The 14,621-nt window shown below is 39.7% G+C and overlaps 1 protein-coding gene and 1 non-coding gene across 2 annotated transcripts in view; both read right to left on the bottom strand.

Moving 5' to 3' along the window:
- The window catches only part of FRMPD2 (FERM and PDZ domain containing 2), a 58,866-nt gene extending 46,998 nt beyond the window's left edge, over window positions 1-11,868 (bottom strand). Inside the window, exons 1-7 of the mRNA XM_054163657.1 lie at window positions 11,768-11,868; window positions 10,761-10,826; window positions 9,302-9,487; window positions 8,271-8,397; window positions 6,740-6,871; window positions 3,338-3,422; window positions 900-1,050 (exon numbers count right to left, since the gene is read on the bottom strand). Coding sequence (XP_054019632.1) covers window positions 900-1,050; window positions 3,338-3,422; window positions 6,740-6,871; window positions 8,271-8,397; window positions 9,302-9,487; window positions 10,761-10,826 — 747 coding nt within the window. The 5' untranslated portion in view covers window positions 11,768-11,868. The remainder of the gene's footprint in view (window positions 1-899; window positions 1,051-3,337; window positions 3,423-6,739; window positions 6,872-8,270; window positions 8,398-9,301; window positions 9,488-10,760; window positions 10,827-11,767) is intronic.
- Window positions 11,869-13,669: 1,801 nt separating this feature from the next.
- TRNAQ-CUG (transfer RNA glutamine (anticodon CUG)) lies at window positions 13,670-13,741 on the bottom strand. Its single transcript has one exon. It is a non-coding gene; the product is annotated as a tRNA-Gln (tRNA).
- Between the last annotated feature and the right edge of the window lie 880 nt (window positions 13,742-14,621).

Genomic DNA, 14,621 nt, shown 5'->3' with positions numbered 1-14,621 from the left:
CTAAAACCCATAATTTCCCAAAGTATCTACTTCAGTATCACTAAGGTTGGAAGAGACCTCAAAGATCATCGAGTCCAACCTGTCACTACTGCCCACTGCAGGCTTGAACTCACGACCTTCCCATTAAGGGTCTTATGTGCTACCAACTGAGCCACACTTCCTTAGATTCCTTAGACTACTTGAAACTCTTGATCAAATTTCTTTCACTGGGTTAGTCTTGAGTTTGTGAACTGGGAATAGAAGGGTATCACCAATTTATGTCCACAACAATAAGCGGCATAGACAGCACCATTGTGAGTTTTCTGTGATTCATTTTGTTGGGTTTTTTGTGTAGGTTTTGTTTGTTTGTTGGTTTGGTTTGGGGTTTTTTTGTTTGTTTGGGATTTTTTTTGTGAAAAGTTATCCTTCTCATCCTTCTCATTTAACAGAATCATACAACAAACCAGAAACTAGCAGTAGACCCTTAGGTGAACTGTTGCTTTGCCACATTTACTGGAAGCCTATGCTTTCTGTCCTTTGGTAACCATTGACCAGCAAGTGTTTGGCTTCAGTGTCTCTGTAAATGTTTTTGCTGTTCTGAAGCCCCACCAAAGTGGTTGGTGAAAGCAGTTCATATACAGTTCATACAGTGTTTTATGCTTGCAGAAATCACACATGTAGATCAGAGAGGGTGAGATTACAAGCTCTTGCTTAGTATTTACGGACAAGAACTTTTACTGCCTTCAAGTCTGAGTTACCACCATCTTGCCTAGTTTAGAGTCTGCCAGTTTAGAATACTCATCTACTAAGATGACTCAGTAGCTAATATGCATGTCACTGGTAAAGAATAACTGGATGAGAGGTTTCTCTTTAGTGTTATTTACATTTCTAAATCAGCTTATACATTTTTCATTAGTCACCTTTTCCTTCCTGTGGAACAGACATTTCTGTGATGTGGCAGCTGCTGTGTAGTCCTTTGTAGACACAGAGAAGGTGGAATCTAAACTTAGCAGGTTTTGTCTGCTGTTCTTCTGAGTTCCACCTGGGATTTCTTCTACAGAGCTGACGGACCTGTAAGGGAAATGTCACAGTGAGCAATATACATGGCATGAAATCAAAACAACACAGACTGGAGGACAAAGAGCTTAAGATACATTGGCGGAATGTTATGGAATCCAGGCTAATGTCAATTACAACTTGTTAAATGTTTGTTTACAGAAGAAAAATAATTACCGATGCCTTTATAAATAAATCTAAACTCTGCTTTAATTCAGTAACAGTCTGTTTGTTTGTTTGTTTCATTTGGTGAGCCAGATCCATCTTGTTTAAGTCCAGTGAAGCCACAAGGCCCCATGTCTTTCTAGTAATTCTACAGGATGAAGTTAGTTTCTCATTTCTTATTTTCTGAAGCACGCAAGCCTCAGAAAGCTGTGACATTTGTTGTTATACAATTCAGAATCTTCCAGAATGGGAACTAAATTTTTGGAATATTAATTCCTCAGAATAAATTAATGTCTTTGAGAACTGAGGGAATTTTCCATTTAGAGAAAGGTGTATGAAATCTCAGATCAGATAGCTGTCTGTATACTATATTTTAACCTATAAAGTAGCGGTCTTTTCCAGGCACATGTATGCTCAGAATAAACTTAAAATGCAGTAGATACTTTATCAATGAGGAATTATTATGGGGTATAGAAGGGAAAGTTTTGTTGAGGTGGATTTTTGTTGTTTACATTGTTAACAAACACCAAAGTCACACAGAATCTTTTCTTGGTTGTCCTCCTGTATATGGGCTAATTATTTCACCTCCACTGTTATCATGGTACTTAAAATAGAATGGTGACCTTGGTAGAAGCACATTTTGCAGATGCATATAATCAAAAGTGAGAGTTACAATCCCTGAAGTTCTATGGAAAGCAGTTTGCTGGAAATTTGGAGAAGAGAGTTTGTCTTTCAGCACAGGAGGGAAACATTTTCTTGGCAGCATGATTTTGGATGAAGGATATCAAAGTAATATCCAGGTTGGTAGTCAGAGGTATGGCAATTACTCCAAAATAGTCAGTAAATAAATAATTTGTTACTGATATCCTTGCCAGGAGTGTAGATATTGATGCCTATATGCACAAATATATATGTATGTGTCCGTAGTTAGATAGAGAGACACTGCTTTCATAACAAAAGCTGCCACTGTACTGCAGCCTGCTTTCAGTTCTTTCTTACTGCATAGAGGTTTACTGGGGTATCTCACACTGTTCAGATAATTGTGACTGATTTATCAGGAAGTTCAAAATGTTTACTTGGGATACATTTAATTGGGAGTTGATCTAAATGGAGCATTTCCTGTAGGCCTGAATTACTCATGTCATGGTTAAAAGAAGAAACTCCTGGTTAAGTGGGTCAAGAACTCAATTTAAATGGGATGTCAGCAGGGATTTACATGGTGCTTAGCTATGGGATTCTGGTCTTTGTGGTGCCTAGAGTCCTTATGTCTCTTCATTCAGAATCAGCCATGATTACAACTGCTCTGTGCTAACTTCCAGTCTAGAAAACTCATTTGGCAGCAGTGGTTTCTCTGGGTTTTGGAAAGGAGTTAGTATCAGTTGTACAATTCTTAGCTTTCCTTGTCTGTATCTGCAGGGCTGCTGCATATATCATGACTGAAATGAGGCTAATCCTCATGACCAGCAGAGGTCTTTACTTTGTGTCCCTGAGTTACCTATAACTCTTCTGTAAAGTGGTGGTGTAGGGCTGGATGTGGCTGGCATAAGTAAGACAAATCAGTCTAAGAACTGAGATGCAAATGCAAAAATTCACTGAAAATGATGGATCATATACATGTTCTGTCATAATGACTGTAGAATGTATCAGGCCTCTGTTGAGGTGACAGCAAGGCATGACCAGATCCAAACTCTGAATGTAGACAAATGTAGACTCTGCAGAATGTCTTGCCAGTAAAAGCAAGGACTGTTTATAGCTTCTGAACATGTTTTTCTCTTCCATGCTCTCTGTGGAGCTGTTTTCCAGTTTCAGTTATTGCTGCACACCTGTCTGATCCAGAAGGAGCTGTGCTCAAGGCAACTGTTCTGGGAGGTCAGGGACATCTGGCAGGACACATTGATAAAAAGTAAAGGTGGAAAGCAATGTGCCCACTTTTGTATAGATTGTTCAGGGGCCAACTTAATTTCACTAGAACCGCTAGTCTAAGTGTACTTTAATTCTACTTAAACAGCATCTACTATCAAAGCAAATTCAGATGGTGATCCAGGCATTTTCTGATAATGACATTACCACACTAGTCATCCTGATTCACTTGACAATAAACCAGCTGCCATCTTGTAGGAATATGCATTTTGTTTACCTGTTTATGAAGAGCTTGTAGCTACTTTGTGTCCTTGACCCACTAAGGGTGGGGTCCCATGACCTGTGTGTCTGTGGAACTTTACCTGCAATGAATGAAAGAAATTTCACAATTGAAGCAACTGTAGCAGCACTCAACATCAGATCTTGGGACTAGTAAAACAAGGAGGAAATTTTGACTGGCTGCTCCCTCTCATGTGTCCTTTCTTGGGCATGATAAATGGCTGCTTTGTAAGATTAATAATACTACACCAGTAGTATTCTCAAATTATTGTTGCTTCCTCTTGGTAACCCTTCATGTGAACGTAATTTGGGAAATAGTTGAAAGGTGTAGTGGCTGTTATTTCCATGTGTATGGGGGTAATTTCTGAAACAGATTGTGCTCTTCAGAAATTGCTACTAGTATTCTTTACTCTTTTATTCCAGCCATAAAATAAGAGTGGTGGGGAAGCCATGAAACTTCTCTGGCTTAATCAGAGTAGGATATAAAATCACTAAAACAAAAACTGTTTGTAAATATTCCACTCAGTTTTTGGTACATTAACTGTATTGTGAATGTTTTTAACATTGTAAAAATATGGTGGGAATATAGGATGGTTTATGCATCATTGGCAAAAAAGATTTGTATCATTTTTCGCACTAACATCATAGACATTGTTTTGCCCAAATACATGAAGGCTGAAATTTAGAGCTTGAACTGGAGAAAGTTATGCAGGCATTAGTTCCATGAACATTTCTTCTAGCAGAAGAGGTATTTTTAAAACCTTTAGGGAAGGGTGGGAATGTTGAATTTTTCCTCACTTAAATAGTTTCATTGATCTGATTTGAAGAACAGGATATCATACTATTACATAGGTGGAATGCTAGAGGCTAGAAAACAAATTGTGTGGAAGCAACAATCATTGAAGCCAGCTGTTTCTCTGGGTAAAATATCTATGAATTAAACCCTGAGACGTCACTCTGAATTCCGACACAGAAACATAACACTGAATTTTAGTGCACCAACCACAAACTGCAGTTTTAAAAACTAGAAAATCTACAGTCACATTGCTAAAATATTCATAAACATGTTTTTCTCAGGCTGCAGATGGTAGTGACAAAATGTGATATTTGAGATAAGCGAAATACCCAGGGCTAGTTAAAAAGTTAAGATTAAATCCTGAAACACCGTGCTTTTTAATGAGAAAGCCTCACAAAATTTGTAAGTTTCACGTAATTGTATAAATATACTTTGACAAGCACATAAAATTCCCCTCTATTTTCATGCCTCAGATGTTATGGCAGTGGGACAAAGTGGCTAGCTTCAGTGTCCAGACTGCCATGCTTTGATCACAAGCAGCACATTCCTGATGTTTAAGAAACATGTGGCTCTCAAAGAAGTTGATCCCATAGATGATTGCTTCATTTATTAGATGTTAAATGAGCCTAATACAAGACATTGATCTTCCTTGACAATGGTGCTCTACCAGATGGTAATATTTCTTTTTCAGATACATTATCTGAGGAAAGAATGTCTGCAGCAAACAAGCTTTCCTGTTCTGTGTTTTCCTTTGTTGGTTTTTTTTTTGAGTTTGTCTAAATCCTGAGTACAATGACCAATTATTTTAAAAGGACTTAAAAAGCAGGCTCCTGAGTTTGACCTTCACTATTGTGCCACTAGGTATGTGACTGACATGTATGCATTGCATGGGGAGCAGCTGCAATTTCAGGTTTTTATTGCTGCTTATATTGATTGCAATTCTGGAGCTTTAGAAAGGTGCCTTTCAGGATGAGAGTATCAACAGCAGTTGCATAAGTAACCTCACTTTCCTTAGCTTTGGGGTTAAGGGCTTGGGGCTGAGATGCAATTGCATGTTTGTTTCTTTTTCTCATTTACTTTCTCTCTGGCAGACCTGTGATAATGAAGTAGGAACCCAGATTCTTTGCCATGTTTTCCTAGGGAAATGAGTCCCTTGACATCATGTTCTATGCCTTTTATTTTCCACTTGTAAACATTAAGCCTTTCAAATGTGGAAAAGTGTGGGTAATATGTTCCTGTGAATTTCCTATGAATCATCAACCAGGTATCATAAACTCATTGAGAAAAAACAAGGACTACTCAGCACTTTTTTGTTAGTTATGACATCAATGAGCTAACATGTTGATGTGCATACTTTGTTAAAATGCAACTGATGTAGTGGGTGTCAGGGTTACACCTTAGGGAAGAAATGAAAACCCACACATGCTTGCAGAGCATACTTGAATCCACACCACAGGAAGACCTAGTATGTCATTTCTCATGGAGGTTCATAGAGGGAGGAAGCCCTGGAAATAAAGAAGTAAACTTCCACCTCTGGGTCTGGAAGCTCAGGAGAAGTGCCCAAGGAAGAATGGAGAAAAAAAAAATTGAAAGCAGATGGGAAGGTGAATTACTGTGGAATGGAGAACATAAATGAGCAGGAGTCTGAGAATGTGGAGCTGGCATGGTGAGCTTGTTTATGTAGGAGCTGCTGGTGACATTTGGCAACAGGAACTTTTTGCTCCTGGGCAATCTGAACAACCTGTCTAGGTGTCCTTATCTCAGATTCCAATTTAAACATGAAGATACATATGCATAGCAGTAGTCTCCTTCCCGCTGAATTCCCTTCTTTGTTGCATAATATCCCCTTACACTGTGATTTCAGTAGCTTGTAAAGAGCCCTGACTGACATCTACCACAGTATCTTCACTGGGTGGATCCACTCCATGACAGTTTCTTTCATGCTGATCCTGCCATAAAGGACTGCAAATGGAGCTAAAACTCAAACTTTGATACCTCTAGACCAAGTAAATCAGAAGAGCAGCATTGCAGCATTGCAGCCTAGCCTTTAGCACAATTAATACACTAAGCAGGAAATACTCAATGCCATTAGGACAAAAATGAAAAGAAAACAAAGCGTTGTTTGGATGTTTTCTTCCTCTACATATCATAATTAGCCCCTTTGTTTTCGAACAGGCTTTTAGAAACATTAATCCCCACCATTCAAGTCTTAAATATTATTCATAGATTCAACTGATTTCAGTGCTGCCTTCTTGGCAGCATCATAGGCATCATAGGCACCATTTCCCATCTGTTTCAAGACCCCATGTACTAGAAGCATGCTGATAGGCTTTGTCTGTGATCTGCTGAACAGTTTCACTTGGCAAAGGGTACATAACAAAGCAAAAAAGGGGTGTGGGCCCTGCATGGTAAGCAGGGAATACATGGCTTTACTGTAGGACACAAGTGAAAAAGAATCCAGTATAAAGCAACCTCTCTTCCCTGCAGCTTAGTATGAATATACCTCGCTAGTCACGTAGCCACAAGTACATGGGAGTACCTATCACCTGACCATATATGAGTAGCTTCATAATTCATAAACATAATCTTTCAGGAAAATCTTACCTCTCCTATGTCCTCGGTTAGACAGTATCAAAGATGTGCTTTCAGAAATACTGTTAGAATCGCTGTAGTCAGCAGAGACTTGTCTGTAATCTTCTGTTGACTGACTATAATTCATTAATCTGGACCCTTTGTCTGGAAATGAAAAGGAAATATGATGAATCACATACTTTAATTACAAATCATTGAATCTGCATGATAACATAAATAGCATTTGGCCTCACTAAGTTTTCTATCATCTGCATCTATCTGTCTTCTAACCCTGACTTCAATTCCTTAAGGACCAAGGAAAGCTTGGTAAATGCATTCTATTATTTTCATAATCTTATTCTTACCCCAAATAGTTCTTCTCCACCATTCCAATTAAAATAAATGTAATACATTATTATTATGTTTAACTGAAAGGTTGTAAAGTACAGATAACCTGCAAAGTTCTCCTTCCTTCTATTCTGAGGTCCAAAACCTTCAGCTGTAAAATATTCTTTCTGTGTAGAAGGTGGACAGTGCCCAGACACAATCCACTGCCAGAGTCAGCTGCAGAAATTCCATTAAGGGGTTCTCCTAAGTCATTAGGAAGTACATGTTTCTGTCTCACAGTAACTTTGTTGCATTGTCTCTTGTTGTTTTCCAGAATGTCTGAAGGTGATAATTTTTATCAAAAATAAATAAATACATAAATTATATATATATATATATATATATATATATATATATATATATAAAATAATAAAGGAAGAAATGGAATGGAATGCTGCCCTGAAAAGTATCTCTTTTTCTTATGACCAATAATACTTAATAGAAATGTTCCACAGCTATTTAAGCATGTGTTAAATTCTAGTTGAAGTTAATGGAACATATATGTGCTTTGCTGAACAGAGATTAGATTGTTCAAATGCCTAATGTTGATCATACCCAAAGAAAGCCTGCATATCTTGGACCAGCCTTCCCCTGCCTCCCAAATCAGAGATTTCTGTTGAAGTGAACCCAACAAAAAAAAAAGAGAATTATATAAACTTGAGGTCTATATTTAGTTAAAGTTACAGAATTACTCTGAAGGATAATAAAATCTTAATCTTAGTCAAATGAAATGTGTAAATAGTATATGCTGGGTTATTTATATAGTGAACAGGATTTGGCCTTGTGCCTTGAAATCACTCCAGAAATCCCACTCTGCCTTTGAAAATAGACTGGGGTATACAAAATACAAAGGCAGTTTTGAAAGTTGGTGGCTTTTTATGTGCACAGGTTTCATGCATATTCTTTAAGAGTCGACTCTGTGCAAGCTGAATTATTATCATTGTTTTGCAGCTCTCAGGCTACTGTCCTCTGAGGAAATACGGAACAGAAACCTTGCTGACTTGCCTCAGAGTCTTTCCATTATGAAGTCATTTATATGTAAAGCAATAAACATCCCATTCCACACTACATGTAATCACTACGGCATGAAATTAAACTATTCACCTAGCTTGAGAGAGACTCGGAAAAGACTTGCCGTATCCTTAGAAGATAATTCACATTATAAGTCTTTCTTTACCTTGATGAAAATTCATCTGGGAGGACAATGGTGAGGTGTCAGATATTTTCTCATGCAGTCTTTTCCTTATTACATGACTTCTGTTAAGGTGGGAGGCTGTGCTGTCTTCATTGACTACCCACTCTGCCTAGAAGACAATAGTACTGCAAGTTAATGTCATATGGTATGCGGACTTCAGACTGTCATACTGAAGTGATCCTTGCCCTCTGCTTGTCAGAGGCTGTTGATTTACTTGGCGTAAGCAACTTCATCTTCTCAGATTAGCACACAGCAGGGCTGACTTTTCATGGCTTCCTGCTCTCATGCTACATGTGTCTAAGAGGGGACACCCTCTGTTACGGTGGGAAATAGAACAGTAGAGAGTTACAGGGAAAAAGTCATCTCAGAATGGTAATGAATAGGTCATCTCAGAATGGTAATGAATACTGGTTGCAAACAGGAATAGGAAAAAAAAAAAAAAGCCATGTTTTCTTCTAGTTCATTCAGCTTGTCATCAAAATATGTTCAAATGTTGAAAAAGACTCAGATGCTTACTTATTAAAAACTTCATGTGGTCAGGCTAGACTGAACAGGAAACATTCACTTCCACTCAAGGACAATGAATGAAATTCTCAATATAATGCAATTGTGATTTCTTTGCATTTCACAAAGAAAATCTTAAAGCAGAGTGGAAAATCAGGGGGAAGTTTTTTCTCTTGTGCAATGTCTATTCCTTTGGCCAATGCAAAGTCTCTGCAAAGGTTATTGCTTTCATATAAATCAAAGAAATTAAGATATTGCCAATGCAATAGATGGATTTGCATAATTTCCCAGGCACGTAAGAGTGGTGAAAGATGGCTTCATTGTCTTGTGTGCTTGTACATATGCCCACTCAATTTTTCTGCTTAGACATCTAGAATGAAATCTCACTTCCTTAATTCACAGAAGCATTCATTCATTCATTTCAGGCAACTGGTCGCCTCTACCCCCTACTGCTGCTCACCTCTCTCACCAAAACCAGGAGATAACTAATGTATGAGAGTAGTACCTACCTCACTGACACTTCCCACAGCAAACTGGACCATTTTCTTTATGTAGACATTTGCAGGTAAGGAAGCAGATTCCTTCTGATGTACCTCACATGCTTCCAGGATTGATTCAGGAGAAAGTCTTTTATGTGGCAGATCTTCACATAGCGTCAGCAAGAGCATGTGTAGTTGGTCACTCAGCTGGAGGGACTGAGCCAAAATGCAGGTACTGTTAAATGACATCTGCCAGTGGTCTGAAATTCTGTGTAAACTGGGGCCAGGAGTTTCTGGAAGTCTTTTACCATAGGTGAGAAATGGGCACTGAATTCTTTTATACTTTGGGAAAATTCCAGGCAGGCAGCATAACAGGAATAAATGGAGTCTCTAATGGGATCCAGGGCAGCCCTGGAGGGAACTGGAAATCTGCAAGGAGGTCATCAGCCCATACAGAGGCTTCTTGGTGACAGACAACAGCTCAGTCTGCTCCAGAACTTTGGTAATTAAACTGTGAATCTTAAAGATACATGCAAGTAAGACATGTAGCAGCATTAGCTTCAAAAAGGCCAGGAGTTACACCAGCCCAAAGAGGTGCCATAGAGACCTGATACTTAAATTTAAGAGTCATTTAGCTTAAAGCACCTCTTTTCCCTGGGCAGCATATTCCTTATTACAGTCTTGGAATAAATAATCTTAACTCTTAAAAGCAAAATGCAGTTCATCTTAATTGGAACAATTCTAGGTTTCGAAGAAAAAGGCGGTGACAGCGGGAGGGATGGAAATGAAAGAAAAAAGATAAGATGTGGCCTCACTGAATCCTGATTTGGATGAACTGGTATTTTTGGTGAAGTCTGGGCCTTGACACAGCTTTCCAGTTAGAATAGAATAGAATAGAATAGAATAGAATAGAATAGAATAGAATAGAATAGACCAGGTTCGAAGAGACCCTCAAGATCATCGTGTCCAGCGTATCATCCAACCCACTTAATCAACTAAACCATGCAACCAAACACCCTATCAAGTCTCCTCCTGAACACCTCCAGTGATGGTGACTCCACCACCTCCTCAGTCAGTCCATTCCAATGGGCAATCACTCTCTCTGTAAAACTTCCTCCTAACCTCCAGCCTAAACCTCCCCTGGTGCAGCTTGAGACTGTGTCCTCTTGTTCTGGTGCTGTTTGCCTGGGAGAAGAGACCAACCCCCTTCTGGCTACAACCACCCATAAGGTAGTTGTAGAGAGCAATGAGATCTCCCCTGAGTCTCCTCTTCTCCAGGCTAAGCAACCCCAGCTCCCTCAGTCTCTCCTCATAGGGCTTGTGTTCCAAGCCCCTCACCAACTTTGTTGCCCTTCTCTGGACACTAGTTCTTTCTAGTGATCCAGAATATAAAGCCCTTTTTACTATGATTTCAGATAATGCATCTCAACCTTTGAACCTATTAGTATAAGGCAGAATAAAAGAAAACAAAAATCTTTATATCACTGGCCTGGTTTGGAGGAACCTGGTAGTCTGCTGACCAATAGAGAGTCATTCCTAAGGAATACACCAACATCTGTCAAAAGAGAAAAAGAAACCCTGTAAAAAATTAAATCCAGTAAATACACAGAAAGCACATACTAGAGAGACTATCTTTTTGTGTCTTTGATCACAAAAAAGAAGTCAAACAGCTAATTTTTTTTAAAAACTGGACTACAGGAAAAAGCTCTAAAAGTACAATAGTGGCTCTTGGCTTATGGACTAGATGCCATACAATGAGTATTGTTTAACATGAGGAAATGAGTGATGCTGCCCTCTCTCCAATGATGCCATGAGTAGGAGAAGATATTCAAACTCCATTCTTAGTTTTGAAGTTCTCTCACTGGTGATTAAAGTTCCCTCCTACCTATGGGTCTGACTAGCAATCATGTCCTGGAAGAGGATTACTAGGGCAAGGGCCATTTATTCCAAAGCTACACGTTTCTGCATGAATCTGAGTGATCTCTTATGTGGGAGTCTGCAACTACTGTGCTCTGCCTGAGGAACTAGGCACTGGTGCGGTTCTGGTGGTATTTAAAACATTTAGGCACCTGAGTGTTCCATCTTACAAGAGAGACTCATTTGACAGGGATAAGGAAAGTAAATTATTAACATAGCTGAACTTATTTCTGACTTCCTGGGAGTGCTTCTACTCTCTGGCAATATGAATACAGTAGTCCTGATGCTTCTGGGACTACAGTTGCCATATCTGATCAACCATTGTGTTCCTAGAAATATTCTTCCTTGCTGTGGGCTTTTACAAATCACACATTGAACTTGAGAACTGATGTTCAAAATTGATTTTGATGCTGACATCCTTGCTAATCTACTGGTGAGCTACAAGATAAATGCAAATCTTTCAAACAGTACTGTTATTAGAAATGGGTTTTGATGGTAGATACCTGGTATGTTGCATTACAATCCTACAAACTTGTCTTCATGAGGTACGATCAAGATTTGTATTGGAATATACCTCACCTTTGTTAATCCAGTGTGCTGGTTTTTACTTTGTCTGTGCAGCAGTTCTGGTGCACTGAAAGGGACAGCTTCTGTTTGAGATGCATTGTTTTGGAGGGACAAATTTCCTTCTGCAGACAGTAGTACTGACCACGGACAAATCACACAGAGGGCAGGGTCTGAAAAATGTTGAAGAAGATAATGGAGTTCTTAGTGTTGAATTCACTGCACTTAGAATATCAGATTGCTGGTGTCTCAGCTGCATAGTGAAACCCATCACCAAAGTTTCCTGGAGATGTACACAGAAGTCAGTGGAATATTCATTTATGCCTGGCTGATTTTGTCGGCTGGAATTCAGTGATGGTTATAAAACTTCTTTCCCAATTAATTTCACACCTATAAACAATATATTGATTTCAATGGATTTCTGAAGCATAAGGAGGGGCAGAATTACATCCTGTGTGCAGAAAATGGACAGTTTTGATATATCTTTTTATGCAAAGCACCAGAGAGTATTGGAAAAGTAGAACATTCCTTTCAATACAGCATAAATGCATTAAATCCGGCATTTGCAAAAGACTTTGATATAGGATAGGATAGGATAGGATAGGATAGGATAGGATAGGATAGGATAGGATAGGATAGGATAGGATAGGATAGGATAGGATAGGATAGGATAGGATAGGATAGACCAGGTTGGAAAAGACTTTTGAGATCAAGTCCAACCTATCACCTAATCAACTAAACCATGGCACCAAGTGCCTCATCCAGTTTCCTCTTAAACACCTCCAGTGATGGTGACTCCACCACCTCCCTGGGCAGCACATTCCAATGGGCAATCACTCTCTCTATGAAGAATTTCTTCCTAACATGCTGTCTAAACCTCCCCTGGTGCAGCTTGAGACTGTGTCCTCTTGTTCTGTCACGGGTTGCCTGGAGAAGAGACCAACCCCCACCTGGCTACAAGCTCCCTTCAGGTAGTTGTAGACAGCAATAAGGCCTCCTCTGAGCCTCCTCTTCTCAAGTGAGCTTCCATTACATTGCATTGCCATGGTACAAGTCTCTTTTTTGTTCTCTTTGCTGCTTCTAGTCAGTGAGCTCTGCATTTCCGTTACCCCTCTTTCAGTGCACTGTGTCTAGCAAAGCCAATTTACTTCACCAGAAAGCCAGTGTCAGTATCCTTTTATTTCCATTGTACAGATGAAGAAACAGATGTAGAGCCCAGCCTTGATGACTACAGCACATCAATCAACAGACGCTGAGGTAGCAGCAGAAACAAACTTCCCAAGTCCTAGTGCTATAAACTGCTAAGCTTTTTCTTAATTGGAAATATAACTTCCAAATAACCTGAATTTTGGGATTTAAGAAGAAATTTTCTTTTTGTAACTAAAATTTAACTGTGAAAACTGTCCAAAGTAAAATTTAGAATCATGTTAACAGCCATGACATTTTAGCATTATTCACAAGCGGTCTTTCTGTCTGCATATCTGTTCTGTTAAAAGAGGGGGGTCTAGGTCAAAAAAAAAAGAGATGAATCAGAGAATTGTTTTAGTTGGAAAAAAATTCTCAAGTCCAATCATTTACCTAACACCACCATGGCCATTAAAACTTGTTCTAAAGTGCCACGTCTACATGGGATGGCAACTCCACCACCTCTCTGGGCAACCTTTTCCAATGCCTGACTACTGGTTCAATAAAGACTTTCTTTTTTTTCTAAACCTCAACTGCTACAATTTAAGGCCATTTCCGCCCGTTCTGTCAGTTGATACTAGGGAGAAGACACTAACCTCCAACCTCACTATAACCTCGTTTTAGGGAGTTGTAGAAAGCAACATCGTCTCCCCTCAGCCTCTTCTCCAGACTAAACAATCCTGGTTCCCCCCAGCGGCTCCTCAAAAAACTTCCTCTCCAGATGCAAGATTAAGGTCCCACTGAGATTTGAACTCAGATCGCTGGATTCAGAGTCCAGAGTGCTCACCATTACACCATGGGACCTCCTGGATAGTGTCATTTCTAAATCTGGCAAGGTCATGAGGACACTAACAGGCATTAATAGCCCTGACCACCCTTGTTTGGGACCTACTTTCATCATTTGCTCACAGTCCCAGGCTTGATGAGACTGCCCCTCTGCCTTGAGCCCCTGCCTGAGATATGGTGTAGAAGTGCCTGTCTCCCGCTCAGCCATAGCCATACTTTTCCTGACTGTGGACCTCATTGATCCTGACCCACAAACTGACTTCCCAGCATGACCTGGTTTGCCTTGTCCCTTTGGACTTGCCTGGTGATCTTTGGGCCTGTTTGACCCTGGTTGCCCACATCAGACCTGATTTTCACACACCTTCCCAGCCTGACCTTGGACCTGACTTATTACCACAAACTTGTGTGGTGGTCTGGAATTCTCAGCTGTCTTGCTTGCCTTATTTCAGTACTGTGGAACAGGGCCCTGAATGGCATAGCCCCTGCTTTGCCAGCCTTGTAACCATGCTTGGGTCTCACCTCCCTGTTCCTTAGGGAGCAGCTTGCTCTTGCTGCTCTCTGAAAAAATCTATTTGCAGGTATCTCAGTAAAGGACTGTGTTCTTCTTGTAAAGGGCTGTGTACTCAAAAAATACCACTGCAGAGAACCACTGAGGTCAGTCTCGGTAGTCTGAAACAGGAGTGGAAGCATGAGGATGTTCTGCAAGCACTCTACCCTTGCGTGCATAAGTGAATTTGACTGAAGACATCCAAATTATTTCATTAAAATGTTCATTTAAAAAGCATGATAGATCAAAAGCATCTTAGATCAATCTGTTCACTTCAGAATGGGGAAAAGCTGCGTAACAATATTTAGATGCAGCGTTCTTGTAAACACAGGTAATTTATTTTAATAATAG

This window comes from Dryobates pubescens, chromosome 8 (assembly GCF_014839835.1).
Source record: "Dryobates pubescens isolate bDryPub1 chromosome 8, bDryPub1.pri, whole genome shotgun sequence".
Classification (NCBI taxonomy): Eukaryota; Metazoa; Chordata; class Aves; order Piciformes; family Picidae; genus Dryobates; species Dryobates pubescens.
Note: the sequence above shows the minus strand (reverse complement) of the source record. Positions and strands in the feature narration are given on the sequence as shown.